Below are 16,051 nucleotides of genomic sequence, written 5' to 3'. Positions count from 1 at the left end.
AGCATGTAGACCGATAGTGTTGTCAATGTGATCAAGCTCAGTATGAAGTACCAAAGATGCTTTGTGTTTCCAGACGTTCCAGACCCACCAGTGGACGTAGAGACTCACAACGCCACATCCAAGACCATCACACTGACCTGGAAACCCCCCATGTATGACGGTGGAGCCAAGATCATGGGCTATGTCCTGGAGAAGCTCCAGAAGGGCATGGACAAGTGGGAGAGGTGCAACGACTTCCTGGTCCCTGTGCTGTCCTACACCGTGAGGGGCCTGACCGAAGGGAGGAACTACCAGTTCAGGGTCAAGGCTGAGAACGCTGCCGGGGTCAGCGAACCCTCTCGCAGCTCATTGTTTGTCAAGGCCTCTGACGCCAGAGGTCAGTAGTCCTCCATACAGTATATATTATCCTGTCTGCTACATTACAACCTAGGTTTTATAGTATATATAATCCTGTCTGCTACGTAAAAACCTAGGTTGCATCGTATATTTTATCCCATCTGCTACGTAGCAACATAGTTTGTATGGTATATATTATCCCAATTGCTACATAACAATATAGGTTGCATCATATATATTATCCTATCTGCTGCATAGCAACATAGTTTGTATAGTGTATATTATCCTATCTGCTAATCAAAAATATAAGGTTCAACATATATCTTCTTCTTAAACATTTTCATCTTAGGACATAAAAGTGTCCCTGAACCACAGCTTTGAAAACCCTGAGCACACTGGAATGATCCTTTTAAAACAATCAGCAAATCCTGTGGGCTCAATGTTCTGTGCTTCATGAACCGTAGTTTAAGAAACTCATGCTCTTCCTTAATCAGGGATTGGTTGAACATTCAATCATTAGAGTTGAATCTATGAACTGGTTGGTCTTTGTTTCAGATCCTCCCAAGGTGTTCCTCAGCGGCAGCGTGCAGGCGGGTCTGAACATCAAGAGAGGCTGTGAGATCTGTCTAGAAGCCAACATATCTGGATATCCATACCCTCAGATCACCTGGTACTGGAATGACCAGGTCATCAGACCAGAGACCCTCAGGGTGAGGCCCGACAGACCCATCAAGAAGAAGGTCGAGAAGAGCCAAGTGGAGGAGAAGAAAGAGGAAGGAGAGAAGAAGGAAGAGAAGGAAGAGAAGAAGGAAGGAGAGACCAAGGTGGAAGAGACCAAGGTGGAAGAGAAGAAAGAAGAGGAGAAGAAGGAAGAGGAACAGCCAGCAGAGGCAGAGCCAGAGGAGTCTGACTACCCCACCATCAACGAGCGTCTGTGCCTCGAAGACTCCACGAGGGGGGAGTCCCGGATTGTCGTCAAGGACACCATCCGTGGAGACCACGGAGTCTACACCATCACGGTGAAGAACGACCAGGGAAAAGCTTCTGCTTCTTGTGACGTCAACGTACTTGGTAAGATCTCTTCTGTTCTTAAAGTCTGCTAACATCCTGTTAGCAACGTGTTTAACCACCCTGTTCTGCTCTGCATTAGATACTCCTGGACCTGTGGTCAACTTCCGCTTCGAGGAGGTGAGGAAGAACTCTGTGGTCTGCAAGTGGGACGCCCCCCTGGACGACGGTGGAAGCGAGATTCTTAATTACACCTTGGAGAAGAAAGACAACTCCAAGATTGAGATTGGCTGGAGCTCAGTCACCGCCACCCTGCGCGGCTGTCGTTACCTGGTGCCCAAACTCATCGAGAAGAAGGAGTACCTCTTCAGAGTGGTGGCCGAGAACAAGTTTGGTGCTGGTCCGGCCTGCGTGTCCAAACCCCTCATCGCCAAGGATCCCTTCGGTATTACACACTGAAACCCTGAGTCACTCACCTTACAATGTCACATTGTTTAATATATAGAGGTGTTTTACTGATATATAACTCATGATATAATGTCACATCGTTTAATATATGGAGGTGTTTTACTGATATAAATCATGATATGATGTCACATAGTTGAATGTATAGAGAGGTGTTTTACTGATATATATCTCACATCATAGTGTCACGTTGTTGAACAAGGTGTTGAACTCCTATATAACTCAGGTTGTAATGTCACATCGTTTAATATATGGAGGTGTTTTACTGATATATAACTCACATCATGATGTCACGTAGTTGTACGAGGTGTTGGACTGACCACCTTGTCTCCTCACCTGCTAGATCCTCCAGAGATTCCAGACAAGCCAGACATCGATGACATCACTGCCCACAGCATGGTGGTGTTGTGGAGCGAGCCGGCGGACAACGGCAGCCCCATCCTGGGCTACTGGGTGGAGCGCCGTGAGATCAACAGCTCCAAATGGACCCGTGTCAACAGGTCGGACACCACACACACAGGACCACACGGAGGACGCATACGAGTGGTACAGGAGATCTGAACCCATGTTTTCACTGTAACAGGGACTTGGTTGCAGACACAGAGGTGACCGTGGAAGGCCTCATAGAGGGTCTGACCTACATCTTCAGAGTCGCAGCAGAAAACCAGGCTGGGCCGAGCAAGTTCAGCATCCCCTCTGACCCAAAGACTGCCCATGCCCCCATCCGTAAGTCCCAGAGCTGCTGCTGTCGGTCTATATTCAGTAACTAAGGCTAAAGTAACCAAGTCGCTGAAACATTTCCAATCCCGAATCCCGTACTTAATCCACCAGCCTATTTTCAAAATTGCCATGTCCCATTGTTTGTGTGTGTGTGTTTGTGTGTGTGTGTGTGGTTTTCTGCAGTTCTTCCTGGTCCTCCTGTTGCCAGGGTGATGGAAACTACAGACCACTCCATCGAAGTGGAGTGGGATGCTCCCCTGGACAACGGTGGAGGAGAGATCCTGGGGTACCATGTTGACAAGGTCAGTCTCACCCTAGCTTCTCACAGGCCTCTGAGGACATATGTATAACATCTAGAACTTGTATCTAATATTGTCCCTTTTGCTTCATACAGTTAGAATGTGATTAGTGATGAGACCATACCAATCATCTAACTAAACAGATTCGAGGAAATGGGTAGTATGGGTTTGATAAAGCTCTCCCTCTTGTCTCCGGGCCTGTAGGCCATGGTTGGAACCAAGGACTGGTCCAGGTCTACAGAGCGACCCTGGAAGACCCGGGCCTTCACAGTCTATGGGGTCCGAGAGGGAGCCAAGTACATGGTCAGAGTTATCGCCTGCAACGCTGCTGGAGAAGGAGCACCAGGCTTCACTGAGTCTGTGTTTGTCAGGAACCCTGCTGGTCAGTATCTCCGGTCACATCTTAGCAGCATGTCTGCCAGACCTTCTGTTCATTATTAGTGTTCGCTAACAATATGCTCTGATCTCCATCGGATGCATGCTTCTTATTCACAGAGAAACCAGTCATCGAGCTGGACCTGGCTGTGAAGAATGGTGTGATCATCAGAGCAGGAGAGACACTTAACCTCCCAGCCACCGTCACAGGGAAACCTAAACCCTCCATCACCTGGGTGGTGAATGACGGCAAACCAGACAAGGAGCGTGTGGAGATCCTGGAGGATGGCGACCAGAGCATCGTCCAAATCAAGAACGTCCAGAGGAAGGACTGTGGAAAATACCTGATTTCTGCTTGCAACCCAAGTGGAACCAAGTCTGCCTGGGCCCGGGTGGATGTCATGGGTCCGTAGATATATCCATTCTTCTACATATATTATTATTGTACGCACATCATAGCATAAGGATAACAACATTGGGATATTGGTATGAGTCCCTGGGATTAGGGGTGGGTGTATTCCAGAGGTTCATCATAGTTTGATTTCCTTTGCAGATGTCCCTGGCCCAGTCACAGACCTGAAGCCTGTGGTCGTCACTCGCAAGATGATCTTCCTGAACTGGGACGACCCAGATGACGACGGTGGAAGTGACCTCATTGGCTTCATCGTGGAGCGGAGGGATGCTAAGATGCACACGTGGAGGCAGCCCGTGGAGACGGCCTCCTCCAAGTGTGAGTGTGTAGGTATCATGGAGGGCCAGGACTACATGTTCCGGGTCATCGCCAAGAACAAGTATGGCATGGGACCCCCGGTGGAACTGGGACCCATCACGGCTGTGGACCCACAAGGTGAGGAGGACATTTCTTTAGAGATGCTCCTATAGTTTGCCTGTGTTAAAAGATTTGATTTGATTTGTTTTGCTTCATGGTAAAGTAATATTGTTCCTAAACATAATACTATTTCGAATAATACATGCTTTTACCACAGCTTTGCACGATCATCTTTTAAACCCTTTTGGTTGTTTATTCTATGTGATGCAGGACCCCCCAGCTACCCTGAGAAGTTCCACTACACAGAGAGGACCAAGAACTCCATCACCCTGGCCTGGAAACCACCTCGTAATGACGGCGGCAGTCCTATTATCGGCTACTTTGTAGAGAAGAAGAAACACGACCAGCAGGTGTTTGAGCCCTGCAACAAAGAAATCTGCCCCAACCAGACCATGACCGTGGAGGGTCTGGAGGAGGACTGGATGTACGAGTTCAGGATTAAATGTGCCAACCTGATTGGAGAGAGCGAACCCTCCATTCCTTTGACGGTTGTGATTCAGGATGATGAAGGTGAGCCTTAAGTACTGATAGTTCCTTCATCTTGAGGAGGCTTGTAACTGGAGTATATATCCTGGTTCTGATAGTTCCTTCATCTTGAGGAGGCTTGTAACTGGAGTATATATCCTGGTTCTGATAGTTCCTTCATCTTGAGGAGGCTTGTAACTGGAGTATATATCCTGGTTCTGATAGTTACTTCATCTGGAGGAGTACTGTAAGTTATGTTGCTGAAAGCTATGGACCGCGTAGCTCAAGCACTCAGTCAGAAGCAGTCAGATCAAGATCCAGTGTGTTCAATCCTTACATATTTATATATACTTACTATTAATACAGTGCATCGTTCTTGATGATATCCAACGATATAAGGACAGAATACATTTGAAGTGTGGTGTTCTCCTCCCAGTGTCTCCTGAGATCCACATGCTGAAGGTCTTCAAGGGAGACTCCATCACAGTGAGGAAGGGTGACCTCATCGAGATCCCGGCCGACGTGATTGGTCTGCCCATCCCCAAGGTGGAGTGGTTCAAGGACGACGTTCTGATAGCGGAGGCTTCAGAGAGCCTGCTGATGGAGACGGTGGAGACCGGCAGGATGAACTGTAAGACCTGCATCTCCATGCCTTCTGCCAACCGGCGGGACAAGGGAAGCTACACCGTCACTGCCTCCAACAACATGGGCACCTGCAGACACACAGTCTTCGTCATGGTGCTGGGTGAGAATACATGACCCATGGATGATCCTGATTGAGGGTCACATGTAGAATCATATTATTGAACAACATGTTCAAATGGATGAATCCTAATGTATGGTTACATATTTAACCCCATTAATGAACAACATAAATTCTGTGGATTTGCAGACCGCCCACTGCCCCCCAGGAACGTGACGGTGTCCAACATCAAGGGAGAGTCTTGCTCTCTGCAGTGGGACAAACCGATCGACAACGGTGGCAGCGAGCTCACCAACTACATTGTGGAGAAGAAGGAGGTGTTGAGCGAGGAGCCAGAGGTGGAGGAGGGCGAGGAGCCTCCTGCTGCACCCCAGTGGACTGAGGTCACCAACAGCATCATTGAGAGGAGATTTGGGGTCAGTTCTGAACCCTCCTTTGGTCACTTGACGTAAATTCCTCTGCATTTAGAAAGAAGAGAGCAGAAACAGATGAGATGATGTGTGCTGCTGATCTCCAGATGTAGAATATGTTAGATCATGTGTTGATGTGTATGTTAGATCAGTGTGCTTCTGTGGGGTGATGGCAGAGTCTGGGAAGAAAACCGGAAACTGAATGGGCCGTTATGCATAGTTTCTGGTTTAGATAGGTTGAGATATTTTACCAGTAGAGAAACTTACCCGCGCTGGTGGATTTTTTCAGAAGGGGAATAGATGAAATAATGTTGATAATGGGATGATGATCTCTAGGTGTGGAACCTGGAGACCAATAAAACCTACCTGTTCCGGGTCCGAGCTGAGAACCGCTACGGTAGGTCCGACCCCTGTGCCACAGAAGAAGTTCTCATCACGGATCCGTTCGGCCTTCCTGGGCCACCAGAGAAGCCCACCATCGCTGAGTACTCCAAGACCTCCATGACCCTAACCTGGGAGCCCCCCAGGGAAAATGGCGGCTCTCTGGTCACTGGCTATTGGCTGGAGAAGAGGGAGAAAGGCACCTCTTACTGGGCCAAGGTCAACAAGGTTCCTGTCACAAAGCGCGGCCTTAAGGGCTGGGAATACCAGGTGAGCTGAGGGTAGAGCTGTGTCTCTAGATCACACACAGTACAACATGTCTTCTACTGAGGTCTGAGTCAGTTCACTCAACCTGTGTGTCCGGGTTCCAGGTTACCCGTCTGAACGAGGGGACGGAGTACGAGTTCCGAGTAGCAGCGTCCAACTCTGCAGGAACCGGACCTTTCAGTGGAGCTTCAGACTCTGCCTTTGCTGTCGACCCTCTCAGTGAGTGAACACTGCTGGTTACTGCTGCAGCTGAACCATGATCACCACACGTCCACATGTTCCCCAAGCATGCACTTGAATTGAGTTATCATGTCAAGGGATTCACTGATAAACTAAAAGGTTGCACTTCCCCCAACCAGCTCCCCCCGGCATGCCGGCTGCCCCGACAGTTGCGGACAAGAACAAGCACAGCGTCACCCTGGCCTGGAGCGCCCCAGAGCGGGACGGTGGAAGTCCTATCAAGGGCTACATCATTGAGGTCCAAGACGAAGGATCCTCAGAGTGGGCGAGGATCAACGACGCAGATTCTCTGCACCCCACTACCGAGTTCACCGTCCCCAGCCTCCGAGAGCTCAAACTGTACCGCTTCAGGATCATCGCGGTCAATGACATCGGGGAGTCCGACCCCAGCCCTCGCACCGCAGAGGTTTTGGTAGTGGAGGTTCAGGGTACGTTATATTACATGATAACTCTATAATATACATTATTTATCATATAGAATCACTAGAATATTTCAAAGTATTTTGTATCCTGAGGTTCCTCTGAAATCTCCTCTGCCCTTTGACCTCCACAGTTGAACCCAAGCTAATGCTGGACATGCTGGCAGACGACCTGCTCTGCGTCAGGGCTGGTGATCCATTTAGGATCCCGGTCATCATCAAGGGCCGCCCCGTTCCCAAGGTTACCTGGGACTTTGATGGCAAAGCCAAGTCGCACAAGAAGAATAAAGTGCACACATTGCCAGTAGACTCTGAGGTCTGTCATCTCAACCGTTTTTTATTAATGTTCTAATCTCTTCATTAATTAAGCAGCCTACACTACGGGGCTTTTCTAAGAGAGTGGAAAAATTATCATCAGTGCACATCACTGCATGTTACAAAAATGTATAAAATAAACATGAAACCATCCTTCAAAAGATGTGGAAATGAAGAGAAAAGTGGTAAAGTGTTGACACTGTGTTGTTTGGTCTTGTTGGCAGATTGAGTCTACAGACACGACTTCTACCGTGACCGTCCCTGTCAGCCTGAGGAGTCATTCAGGACGCTTCACCATCACCGCCAAGAACAAGTCTGGACAGAAACACATCAACGTCAGAGTTAATGTCCTTGGTACGTCTCATTATGCTGCCTCCATACAGCCTTCATACAGCATCAATACAGCCTTTATACAGCCTTCATACAGCCTCCATATAGCCTCCATACAGCCCAGTGGTGTAGTGGGGATTTTTTTAGTGGGGGGACTGTGTCTGACGTCATCAAAAAGGAATCCCGCTTGCATGCGTACATGCAGGCGCGCACACATTCAGAAGAAGTTGAGGTTTGAGGTTTGTTACTTGCCAAATATTCAAACTGTAACTAATCTCAATGGTAAAAATCAACATGTTTATTAATAATAATGCTTCTTTCTCATTACCCGACATATTACAGCAATAGGCCTACCTACAGGTCTAGACAAACACTCATGTCACTCAACACATTTATGGAGCAAATCCAAAATAACCAAAGCTCCTAACATCGCTACGCTACCACCAGTTTACAGACAGGCTAGGCCTGCAGTCACGACAAACACATTGTCTATAAATACAAAACTTTGTCGAAGGTTATATTAGCAAAAAATTGCTATATGCAAAAACACAATGAAAGTCCATCAATAAACACAAACTGAGCAGACAGCGTTGCCATAGTGAAATACAAACAGGAAAAAAAAAATCTTAATATAATATATATATATATTAGATTAATTTGATGAATTGACGCATTAAAGCACTTTTTTTTTTCACTTTGATTTTGAAAGGTTTTGCCCACAGAATGTCAACATTCATATCAGAAATAATTTTTGTTTTTAGTTACACATACTTTACATTCAATTACACTTGCAGTGTAATTGCAAGTGACTGCCTGCTTACAATTGCAATAAGTGACAGCCTGTTTACAATTCCCAAATCTGTGGTGCTACTTATTTGAATTTAACTACACTTGTAGTAACTGTTGGTTTACAATTGTACTAATTAACTGCCTGTTTACAATTCCCAAATCTGTGGTGTTCCGTAAGTTTCATATTCAACCCACACTGTGGGTGAATAAAACTCCCTCAAGATCACATCTAGTTTTTGCTTATTAAATACATTTGGTATGAATGATAATGTGTCATTCCATTTGATAATGTCATTTAACTTAAATTGGAGTGGATTGAAAATAGAATTTTAAAAGTGCGATTAATCGCAAGTTAACTAATACTATGCGATTAATCGGATTAATCGTTGCCCAGCCCTAATATATATAATGCATTTTTTTGTAACATGCTTAAAAAAGTGGGCGGACAGCATCCCCTGCGTTCCCCGCCCACTACAGCCTCCATACAGCCTCCATACAGCCTCCATATAGCCTTCATACAGTCTCCATATAGCCGCAATATAGCCTTCATATAGCCTCCATATGAGTTGGTAACTAGGTGAGTTAGTACCATGACTGGGTGAGTTTGTAATTAATTTAGTTAGTAACTAGAAAAGTTTTAACTGGATGAGTCACTGACTGGTAACTAGGAGTAACTAGGTAAGCTACTAACAAGGTGAGTTAGTTATTGGATTAGTTCCTAAGTGGATAAGTTCCCAAGTGGATGAGTTCCTAACTGAATGAGTTCCTAACTGGATGAGTTCCTAACTTCATGAGTTCCCTACTCCAGATGTTCCTGGGGCTCCAAAGGATCTGAGGGTGACTGACATTGCCAAGTCAACGATGAGGCTGATCTGGAAGCTTCCAGAAAACGATGGAGGAGAGAGAATCAAGAGCTACTTCATAGAGAAGAAATGTGTCACCGACAAGGCCTGGACCACGGTATGACTCCTACCTCCCTCCTCCGTCCTCCTCTGTTCCTCTGACATTGGAAACATTGGGAGGAAGAATCATTTGCTGGGCTTGGATCCACTCACACAGCTCCAGTCAGGAGGGTGCTCTTGGTTGGGTTGGGATTTAATTTGTGTACTAGTGTGTCTATAGTTGTGTCTATAGTTGTGTACTTGAGGTTGTTGTGTATGAAGTTGTGTACTTGTGTACGTGGTTGTGTGCAGGTGAACGCCACGTGCGCGAGCCAGGCGTATGTGGTCCCAGGACTTCTGGAGGGCCAGGAGTACCTGTTTAGGGTCCGTGCGGAGAACCGCCTGGGATTCAGCCCTTACACTGTAACCAGTGAGCCTGCAAGGGCCCGGGACCCCATCTGTAAGTAACACCCCCTCCACACACACACACACACACACCAGAGCTGTAGAGGAGGCTTGCATAACCCCTGGATACCCCTCCCCAGACCCTCCTGATCCCCCCACCAAGGTCAGGGTGAACCTTGTCACCAAGACCACTGTGACCCTGAGCTGGGAAGCGCCTAAGAACAACGGTGGCTCTCGGGTCACACACTACCTCATCGAGCGTCTGAGCTGGGATACCAGCGGCAAGGCGAAGGAGACGTGGAAGCAGTGCAACAAGAGAGAAGTGGAGGAGCTCACCTTCGTGGTGGAGGACCTGAAGGAGGTCAGTCCTAAACACAACCAAACACACCATCTAACACTCTGAACACATCCACATGGAACCAAGTACAGTCCCAAACACTGCCAAGAGGGGGGAGATCACAAGGCTGGCAAGGGTTCAGCCAATCATAGAAGGTTGCAGCACCCACAATTATTCAGAGAGGGCGTTCATCCTCGGGTTCAAATTTTCTGTTTACAAACATCCTCATGACCTCACTTAAGTGTGTGTGTGTGTGTGTGTGTGTGTGTCCGCAGGGAATAGAATACGAGTTCAGGGCGAAGGCTGTGAATGCAGCCGGCCCCAGCAGACCCTCGGCCACGGCCGGACCCCTGGTGATCAAGGACCAGACATGTAAGACCTCCACACCCATCACACACCAAGCCCACAGCAGTTAACACATCCTTGTGGGTTCCTTGGGAGGAGATTGTGATCACACCATCTGTCTCTCTCTCCAGGCGCTCCCACCATTGAAATGCGTGAGGCGGTGGAGGGAGAGGAGGGCTGTGACGTCAGCCTGCTGGCTAAGATCAGCGGCTGCCCCTTCCCCACCCTCACCTGGCTGAAGGCCAGCCTGGCTAAACCTGAGGACAAGACAGGGGTGCAGTATGACCAGCACACCAACAAGCTGGTCACCCAGGAGAAGTGTACCCTGCTCATCCAGCAGTCCAAGAGGGAGGACTCTGCCCTCTACACCCTGACTGCCAGCAACAGCCTGGGAAAGGCATCCAAGGACATCACCCTGACTGTCCTCGGTGAGAACACACAGCTCATAATAAACAGAGTGATGTCATCTTTCACAATCAGTAGATCCCCAACAACAACTAATGACTTGTGTTGTGTATGAAATGCCACACATCGTAGCGTTATACTTATACTTATACTAAGCCTAACCCTCACTCGGATGCGGATATGAAATAAACCGTTCTCAGACAGAGGTTCACCAAATGACCATGTTTAAAACTAACCAAAAAAAAAGTTTAAATTGTAAAAGATACAAAACCACTTTAATTATCATATGCATGTATAACATATATATTAAATAATAGAATAAAGGGTCCATGCAATTGGTTAGATGTTGAAGTTCAAACATTTGGCTTGATGATGTTGAGGTTTTATCTCAAAGATTACCGTTTCTTTCTCTTTTGCCACCCTGTTCATAAAATGTATAATGCTACAAATGCAAGTAGTTTCATAAGTGGACTTAATAGCCATTTTGTTAGCTGATTCGGCAATAGATTATGACTTAACAGACTTATTTATAGATTAATTTACATTTAAATCTTTGAGAATGCCATTTTAATGAAACATAATGTGAATTGTTAATCTGAATAGGTCACAAAATAACCTACATTAACCTAACATAACTGTGAATAATGCGTATGAATTATGAATAATGTCAATGAGCTTATTATCCACCATATTGATTGTTAATAAAGTGTTAACATAACCCCTCCCTCTCTACAGGTCGCCCTGGCCCCCCAGTGGGACCCATCAAACTGACGGAGGTGTTTGCTGAGCGCATCGGCCTGGCATGGAACCCTCCCAAAGACAACGGAGGATCCAAGATCACCAACTATGTGGTGGAGAAGCGCGAGGACAACAGAAAGTCCTGGGTGCACGTGTCCAATGACCCCAAGGAGTGTGCTTATGTGGTGACCCGACTCACGGAGAACCATGAGTATGAGTTCCGGGTCATGGCTCAGAACAAGTTTGGAGTGGGACCACCCATAAGCAGTGAGCCAGAGAAGGCCAGGAACCTCTTCAGTAAGTTCGGACTACATGGACATTCATGTGAACTTTTCTGCTCTTATATATCAAGTGTCATTTATTTCACATCAAAATCAGTCAGCCTTTCAGGTGTACCAGTGATGTCAGTCAGCCTCTAAGGTGTACCAATGGTGTCAGTCTGCCTCTAAGGTGTACCAATGGTGTCAGTCTGCCTCTAAGGTGTATCAATGGTGTCAGTTAGTTTCTAAAGTGTACCAGTGTTGTCAGTCAGCCTCTCAGGTGAACTAATGTGGAGCAGAGATAAAGAAGCCTAAGGTTTCCCTTTGCCTTTCAGCGGTTCCTGGTCAGTGTGAGAAGCCCACGGTCACCGAGGTGTGTCTGGAGTCCATGACGGTGAACTGGGACGAGCCCGAGTATGACGGAGGCTCCTCCGTCACCGGCTACTTCATTGAGAAGAAGGAGACCACCTCCAAGCGCTGGGCCAGGGTCAACCGCGAGCCAATCAGAGCACTGCCTCTGGGGAATAACTGGGACGTCACCGGGCTGATAGAGGGCTCCATGTACCAGTTCAGGCTCATCGCCATAAACGCTGCTGGCTGCGGCCTCCCCAGTGTCCCCTCGGACCCTGTGCTCTGCAGGGACCCGATCAGTAAGACCCCCACAACCCTGCTATAACCCTCACAACATCCAGCTCTGAAACAAGTCTAACGTGTTCTTTGCCTGTGTGTGTGTGTGTGTGTGTGTGTGTGTAGCCCCCCCTGGCCCCCCGTCCCCTAAAGTGACAGACTGGACCAAGTCCACCGTGGAGCTGGAATGGATTCCCCCTCAGACGGATGGAGGCTCCAAGGTGACCGGCTACTTTGTGGAGTACAAGGAGGTGGACAAGGCGGAGGAGGAGAAGAAGGCTCAGAGGAAGGCCCTGATGCTGAGCGAGCCAGAAGAGGAGGAGAAGGAGGGAGAGCCTGAGGAGTGGGAGAAGGTCATTACTACAGTTACCACACAGTAGATCCATATCTCTGAGTGCATATTGAATTAGTTTGGACTGTATCAATGGTGAACTATTAGTAAATCTGTAGTGATTCATCCTCCTACTGCAGGCTAAAGACAAGGAAATCAGAGGAACCAAGTTTGTGGTTCCCGACCTGAAGGAGGGCAGTCAGTACCGCTTCAGGGTGAGGGCCGTCAACGCTGCTGGGGTTGGAGAGCCGGGACACGTCTCAGAGCTCATTGAGCTCAAAGACAGAACCAGTAAGGACTTTCACATACCTTGATGTAGCCTGGCGGAAATAATACTTCATATAATAGTCCTTCATAGGTGATGACAACATGTCCTCCCCTCCTGTCCTCTAGTTGCTCCTGAGATGGACCTGGATGCATCTGTTAAGGAGAAGATTGTAGTGCACGCTGGTGCCACCATCCGTATCATTGCCTACGTCTCCGGTAAACCAGCTCCACTGATCAGCTGGTGTCGCGATGATGCAGATGTTCCCAAAGAAGCAGTTGTGGAGACCACTGGCATCTCTAACTCTCTGGTCATCAAGAACTGCAGGCGCCAACACCAGGGCATCTACACCCTTTCCGCCAAGAACGAGGGTGGCGAGAGGAAAAAGGCTGTGGTCGTAGAAGTTCTTGGTGAGTTGTGACGAGACATGATGAGGTCTAGTCACACTATTTCACAGAATCCCTCAACATCTTCTAGAAGTAGGAGTAACCTGTTGATGTGATGGTAACTGTTGGTCTTTGTGTCTAGATGTGCCTGGCCCAGTGGGGCTTCCCTTCGCTGGAGAGAATCTGACCAACGACTCGTGTAAACTGACGTGGTCTTCTCCTGAGGACAATGGTGGCTCAGCAATCACCAACTACATCATCGAGAAGAGAGAGTCTGACCGCATGGGCTGGACCTCGGTGTCCTACACGGTGACCAGGAACAATGCGGTTGTCCAGGGTCTCATTGACGGGAAGGGATACTTCTTCAGGATCGCAGCAGAGAACATCATTGGCATGGGACCCTTCATCGAGACCGACAAGATGGTTCTCATTAAGGACCCCATCTGTAAGGAACATGTGGATGTTTGGATGTTGGATGTATCATATACAGTACCTTATAAAGAATGTTGTTTTTGAATTTTGACATTGCATTTGATCCTGTGATAATGTAAAGAACCAGTTTCTACTAGTATTCCTGGACGCCAGTGTGGTCGAATATAGTGTTGGTGCTGCTTCTGAGTGTTTCTGTCTGACAGCTGTTCCTGAGCGTCCAGAAGAGCTGGAAGTCACCGCCATCACCAAGGACTCCATTTCTGTTTCCTGGAGACCACCCAAGTACGATGGTGGCGCTGAGATCACCCAGTATATCTTGGAGTCTCGTCTGATCGGAAAAGACAGCTTCACGCCTATCGGTGGAGAAGAGAAGCTGATGGACAAGAAGTTTACCCATGCTGGCCTGAAGGAGGGTTCCAGCCACGAGTTCAGAGTTTGTGCCGTCAACCACGTCGGCAAGGGCAAAGCCTCCTTCTGCACCAAACCCATCCAGGTCAAGGAGGAGCTCGGTGAGCACTGCACTGCATCGTCGATCTGGGTTGCACACTGTATCCAGCATGTGACTATGAACTGTGGACAGGGCACTCTACTTCTAGACTGGGACGTCTGCTGTTATGAAGGGCCCTGACCGTTTCTCTTCTCTGTTTCTCAGAACCTCCCAACCTGGACCTGGACTTCAGAGACAAGATGATGGTGAAGGTAGGAGACATGTGCACCCTGCAGGGTCGCTACAGCGGTAAGCCAGCGCCCACCATCACCTGGAGCAAGAACGACGAGGAGCTGAAGGCTGATGAGGAGATCAGCTCCCACAGCACCAGCAGACACCTCAACCTCACCATCTCCAAGGCCAAGAGAGAGCACAGCGGCTGCTACACGGTCGCTCTGGAGAATGCAGTGGGAACACGCAAGGGACTGTGCTCCATAACCGTGGTCGGTCAGTACTGCTGCAGTCTGCCTCGCATTAGTCTCCCTGGTTAGTTAGTTCTGTAGTCTGCCTAGCCTTAGTCTCCCTGGTTAGTTAGTTCTGTAGTCTGCCTAGCATTAGTCTCCCTGGTTGGTTAGTTCTGTAGTCTGCCTAGCATTAGCCTCCCTGGTTGGTTAGTTCTGTAGTCTGCCTAGCATTAGTCTCCCTGGTTGGTTAGTTCTGTAGTCTGCCTAGCATTAGTCTCCCTGGTTGGTTAGTTCTGTAGTCGGCTTCAGAATAGTCACCCACCAGACCCCAGTTCAATCTGCTTTGAGTCTCTGCTGATTCTTGGCTGGTTGGCTAGAGCCTTTAGACTGGGTGTGGTTGGTGTTTCTAAGGTGATCTTTTCTCTTCCAGACCGACCACAGCCTCCAGAGGGTCCTGTAGTATTCGACGAGGTCTACAGGAACTACATGGTCATCTCCTGGAGCCCTCCTCTGGACGACGGTGGCTGTGCCATCTCCAACTACATTGTGGAGAAGAGAGACACCAACAGAGAGCTGTGGATGCCCGTCACCTCCTCCTGCACCAGGACCAGCTGCAAGGTCAGCTCCGCTTGATGCTCCAGTCAAACCAAGACCTGCTCTCAACATTGTCTGCAGGGTCGCTCAGGTTCCCATGCTGGTAGAATATAGGGGGTCATCATCGGATCATGCGTACAAATACATAGACATCCAGGAGGTAATGCAGCTATAATAAAGTATAATGATGATGACATCCAGGAGCTAATGGAGCTATAATAATGTATAATGACGGTGACATCAAGGAGCTTTGCTAATGCAGCTATAATTATGTATTTGCACATCTAGGAGCTATGCCAATACGACTATAATAATTAGAGATGTCCCGATCCACGGCATCGGCCTTGGTCCGATATTTACCCATTTTGCTGGATCGGATATCGGAGGGGAGAAAGAAATATGATCTGATCCGATCCATGCAGCGTGTCACGTGATAACAACAATAGTCATCAATTAGGCGCATGTGCATGAGAGCTACCGCATGAGCGCTACCTGTTGAACAGCCATGTCAGCAGTGTGTCTGTATTTCAACCTTAAAGAAGAAAAAAGTGCAACAGGCCTGGGACAGGCTGTTGCACCACTCTCCTCGGCTATTGTCGAGTGCGATCACGCAGTCACGTCACACGCTCCAGGCTCGGCTAGAGCGGATCACAGCTGTCGTGATAGCCACAAGCGTGGCGATCACAAAAGCTAACCATTTCGGACGTTGTGGATGTCCAATCGATTAAAATGATTATGATCAATTGGAAATATGATTATTATAAATCGGCCGTTTGTGTGTGGGAACCCCCATTTATATGGCT

At 48.0% G+C, this 16,051-nt stretch overlaps 1 protein-coding gene across 3 annotated transcripts in view; it reads left to right on the top strand.

The window, feature by feature from the left end:
* ttn.2 (titin, tandem duplicate 2) overlaps nucleotides 1-16,051 on the top strand; it is a 192,346-nt gene that overhangs the window by 107,957 nt on the left and 68,338 nt on the right. For all 3 annotated transcript variants that reach the window (XM_084478397.1, XM_084478396.1, XM_084478398.1), the window contains 31 exons: nucleotides 74-376; nucleotides 892-1,407; nucleotides 1,487-1,789; nucleotides 2,153-2,309; nucleotides 2,393-2,535; nucleotides 2,713-2,831; nucleotides 3,033-3,210; nucleotides 3,324-3,608; nucleotides 3,757-4,050; nucleotides 4,243-4,542; nucleotides 4,934-5,242; nucleotides 5,390-5,616; nucleotides 5,947-6,261; nucleotides 6,363-6,477; nucleotides 6,618-6,926; nucleotides 7,052-7,233; nucleotides 7,457-7,586; nucleotides 9,160-9,311; nucleotides 9,545-9,692; nucleotides 9,778-9,998; nucleotides 10,250-10,346; nucleotides 10,451-10,747; nucleotides 11,460-11,759; nucleotides 12,058-12,372; nucleotides 12,476-12,702; nucleotides 12,821-12,971; nucleotides 13,074-13,355; nucleotides 13,474-13,776; nucleotides 13,967-14,272; nucleotides 14,416-14,697; nucleotides 15,085-15,272. In XM_084478397.1, coding sequence (XP_084334523.1) covers nucleotides 74-376; nucleotides 892-1,407; nucleotides 1,487-1,789; nucleotides 2,153-2,309; nucleotides 2,393-2,535; nucleotides 2,713-2,831; nucleotides 3,033-3,210; nucleotides 3,324-3,608; nucleotides 3,757-4,050; nucleotides 4,243-4,542; nucleotides 4,934-5,242; nucleotides 5,390-5,616; nucleotides 5,947-6,261; nucleotides 6,363-6,477; nucleotides 6,618-6,926; nucleotides 7,052-7,233; nucleotides 7,457-7,586; nucleotides 9,160-9,311; nucleotides 9,545-9,692; nucleotides 9,778-9,998; nucleotides 10,250-10,346; nucleotides 10,451-10,747; nucleotides 11,460-11,759; nucleotides 12,058-12,372; nucleotides 12,476-12,702; nucleotides 12,821-12,971; nucleotides 13,074-13,355; nucleotides 13,474-13,776; nucleotides 13,967-14,272; nucleotides 14,416-14,697; nucleotides 15,085-15,272 — 7,454 coding nt within the window. The remainder of the gene's footprint in view (nucleotides 1-73; nucleotides 377-891; nucleotides 1,408-1,486; nucleotides 1,790-2,152; nucleotides 2,310-2,392; nucleotides 2,536-2,712; nucleotides 2,832-3,032; nucleotides 3,211-3,323; nucleotides 3,609-3,756; nucleotides 4,051-4,242; nucleotides 4,543-4,933; nucleotides 5,243-5,389; nucleotides 5,617-5,946; nucleotides 6,262-6,362; nucleotides 6,478-6,617; nucleotides 6,927-7,051; nucleotides 7,234-7,456; nucleotides 7,587-9,159; nucleotides 9,312-9,544; nucleotides 9,693-9,777; nucleotides 9,999-10,249; nucleotides 10,347-10,450; nucleotides 10,748-11,459; nucleotides 11,760-12,057; nucleotides 12,373-12,475; nucleotides 12,703-12,820; nucleotides 12,972-13,073; nucleotides 13,356-13,473; nucleotides 13,777-13,966; nucleotides 14,273-14,415; nucleotides 14,698-15,084; nucleotides 15,273-16,051) is intronic.

This window comes from Micromesistius poutassou (genome assembly GCF_964030765.1).
Source record: "Micromesistius poutassou genome assembly, chromosome: 14".
Taxonomy (NCBI): domain Eukaryota; kingdom Metazoa; phylum Chordata; class Actinopteri; order Gadiformes; family Gadidae; genus Micromesistius; species Micromesistius poutassou.
This window is presented reverse-complemented; position numbering and strand designations above follow the sequence as displayed.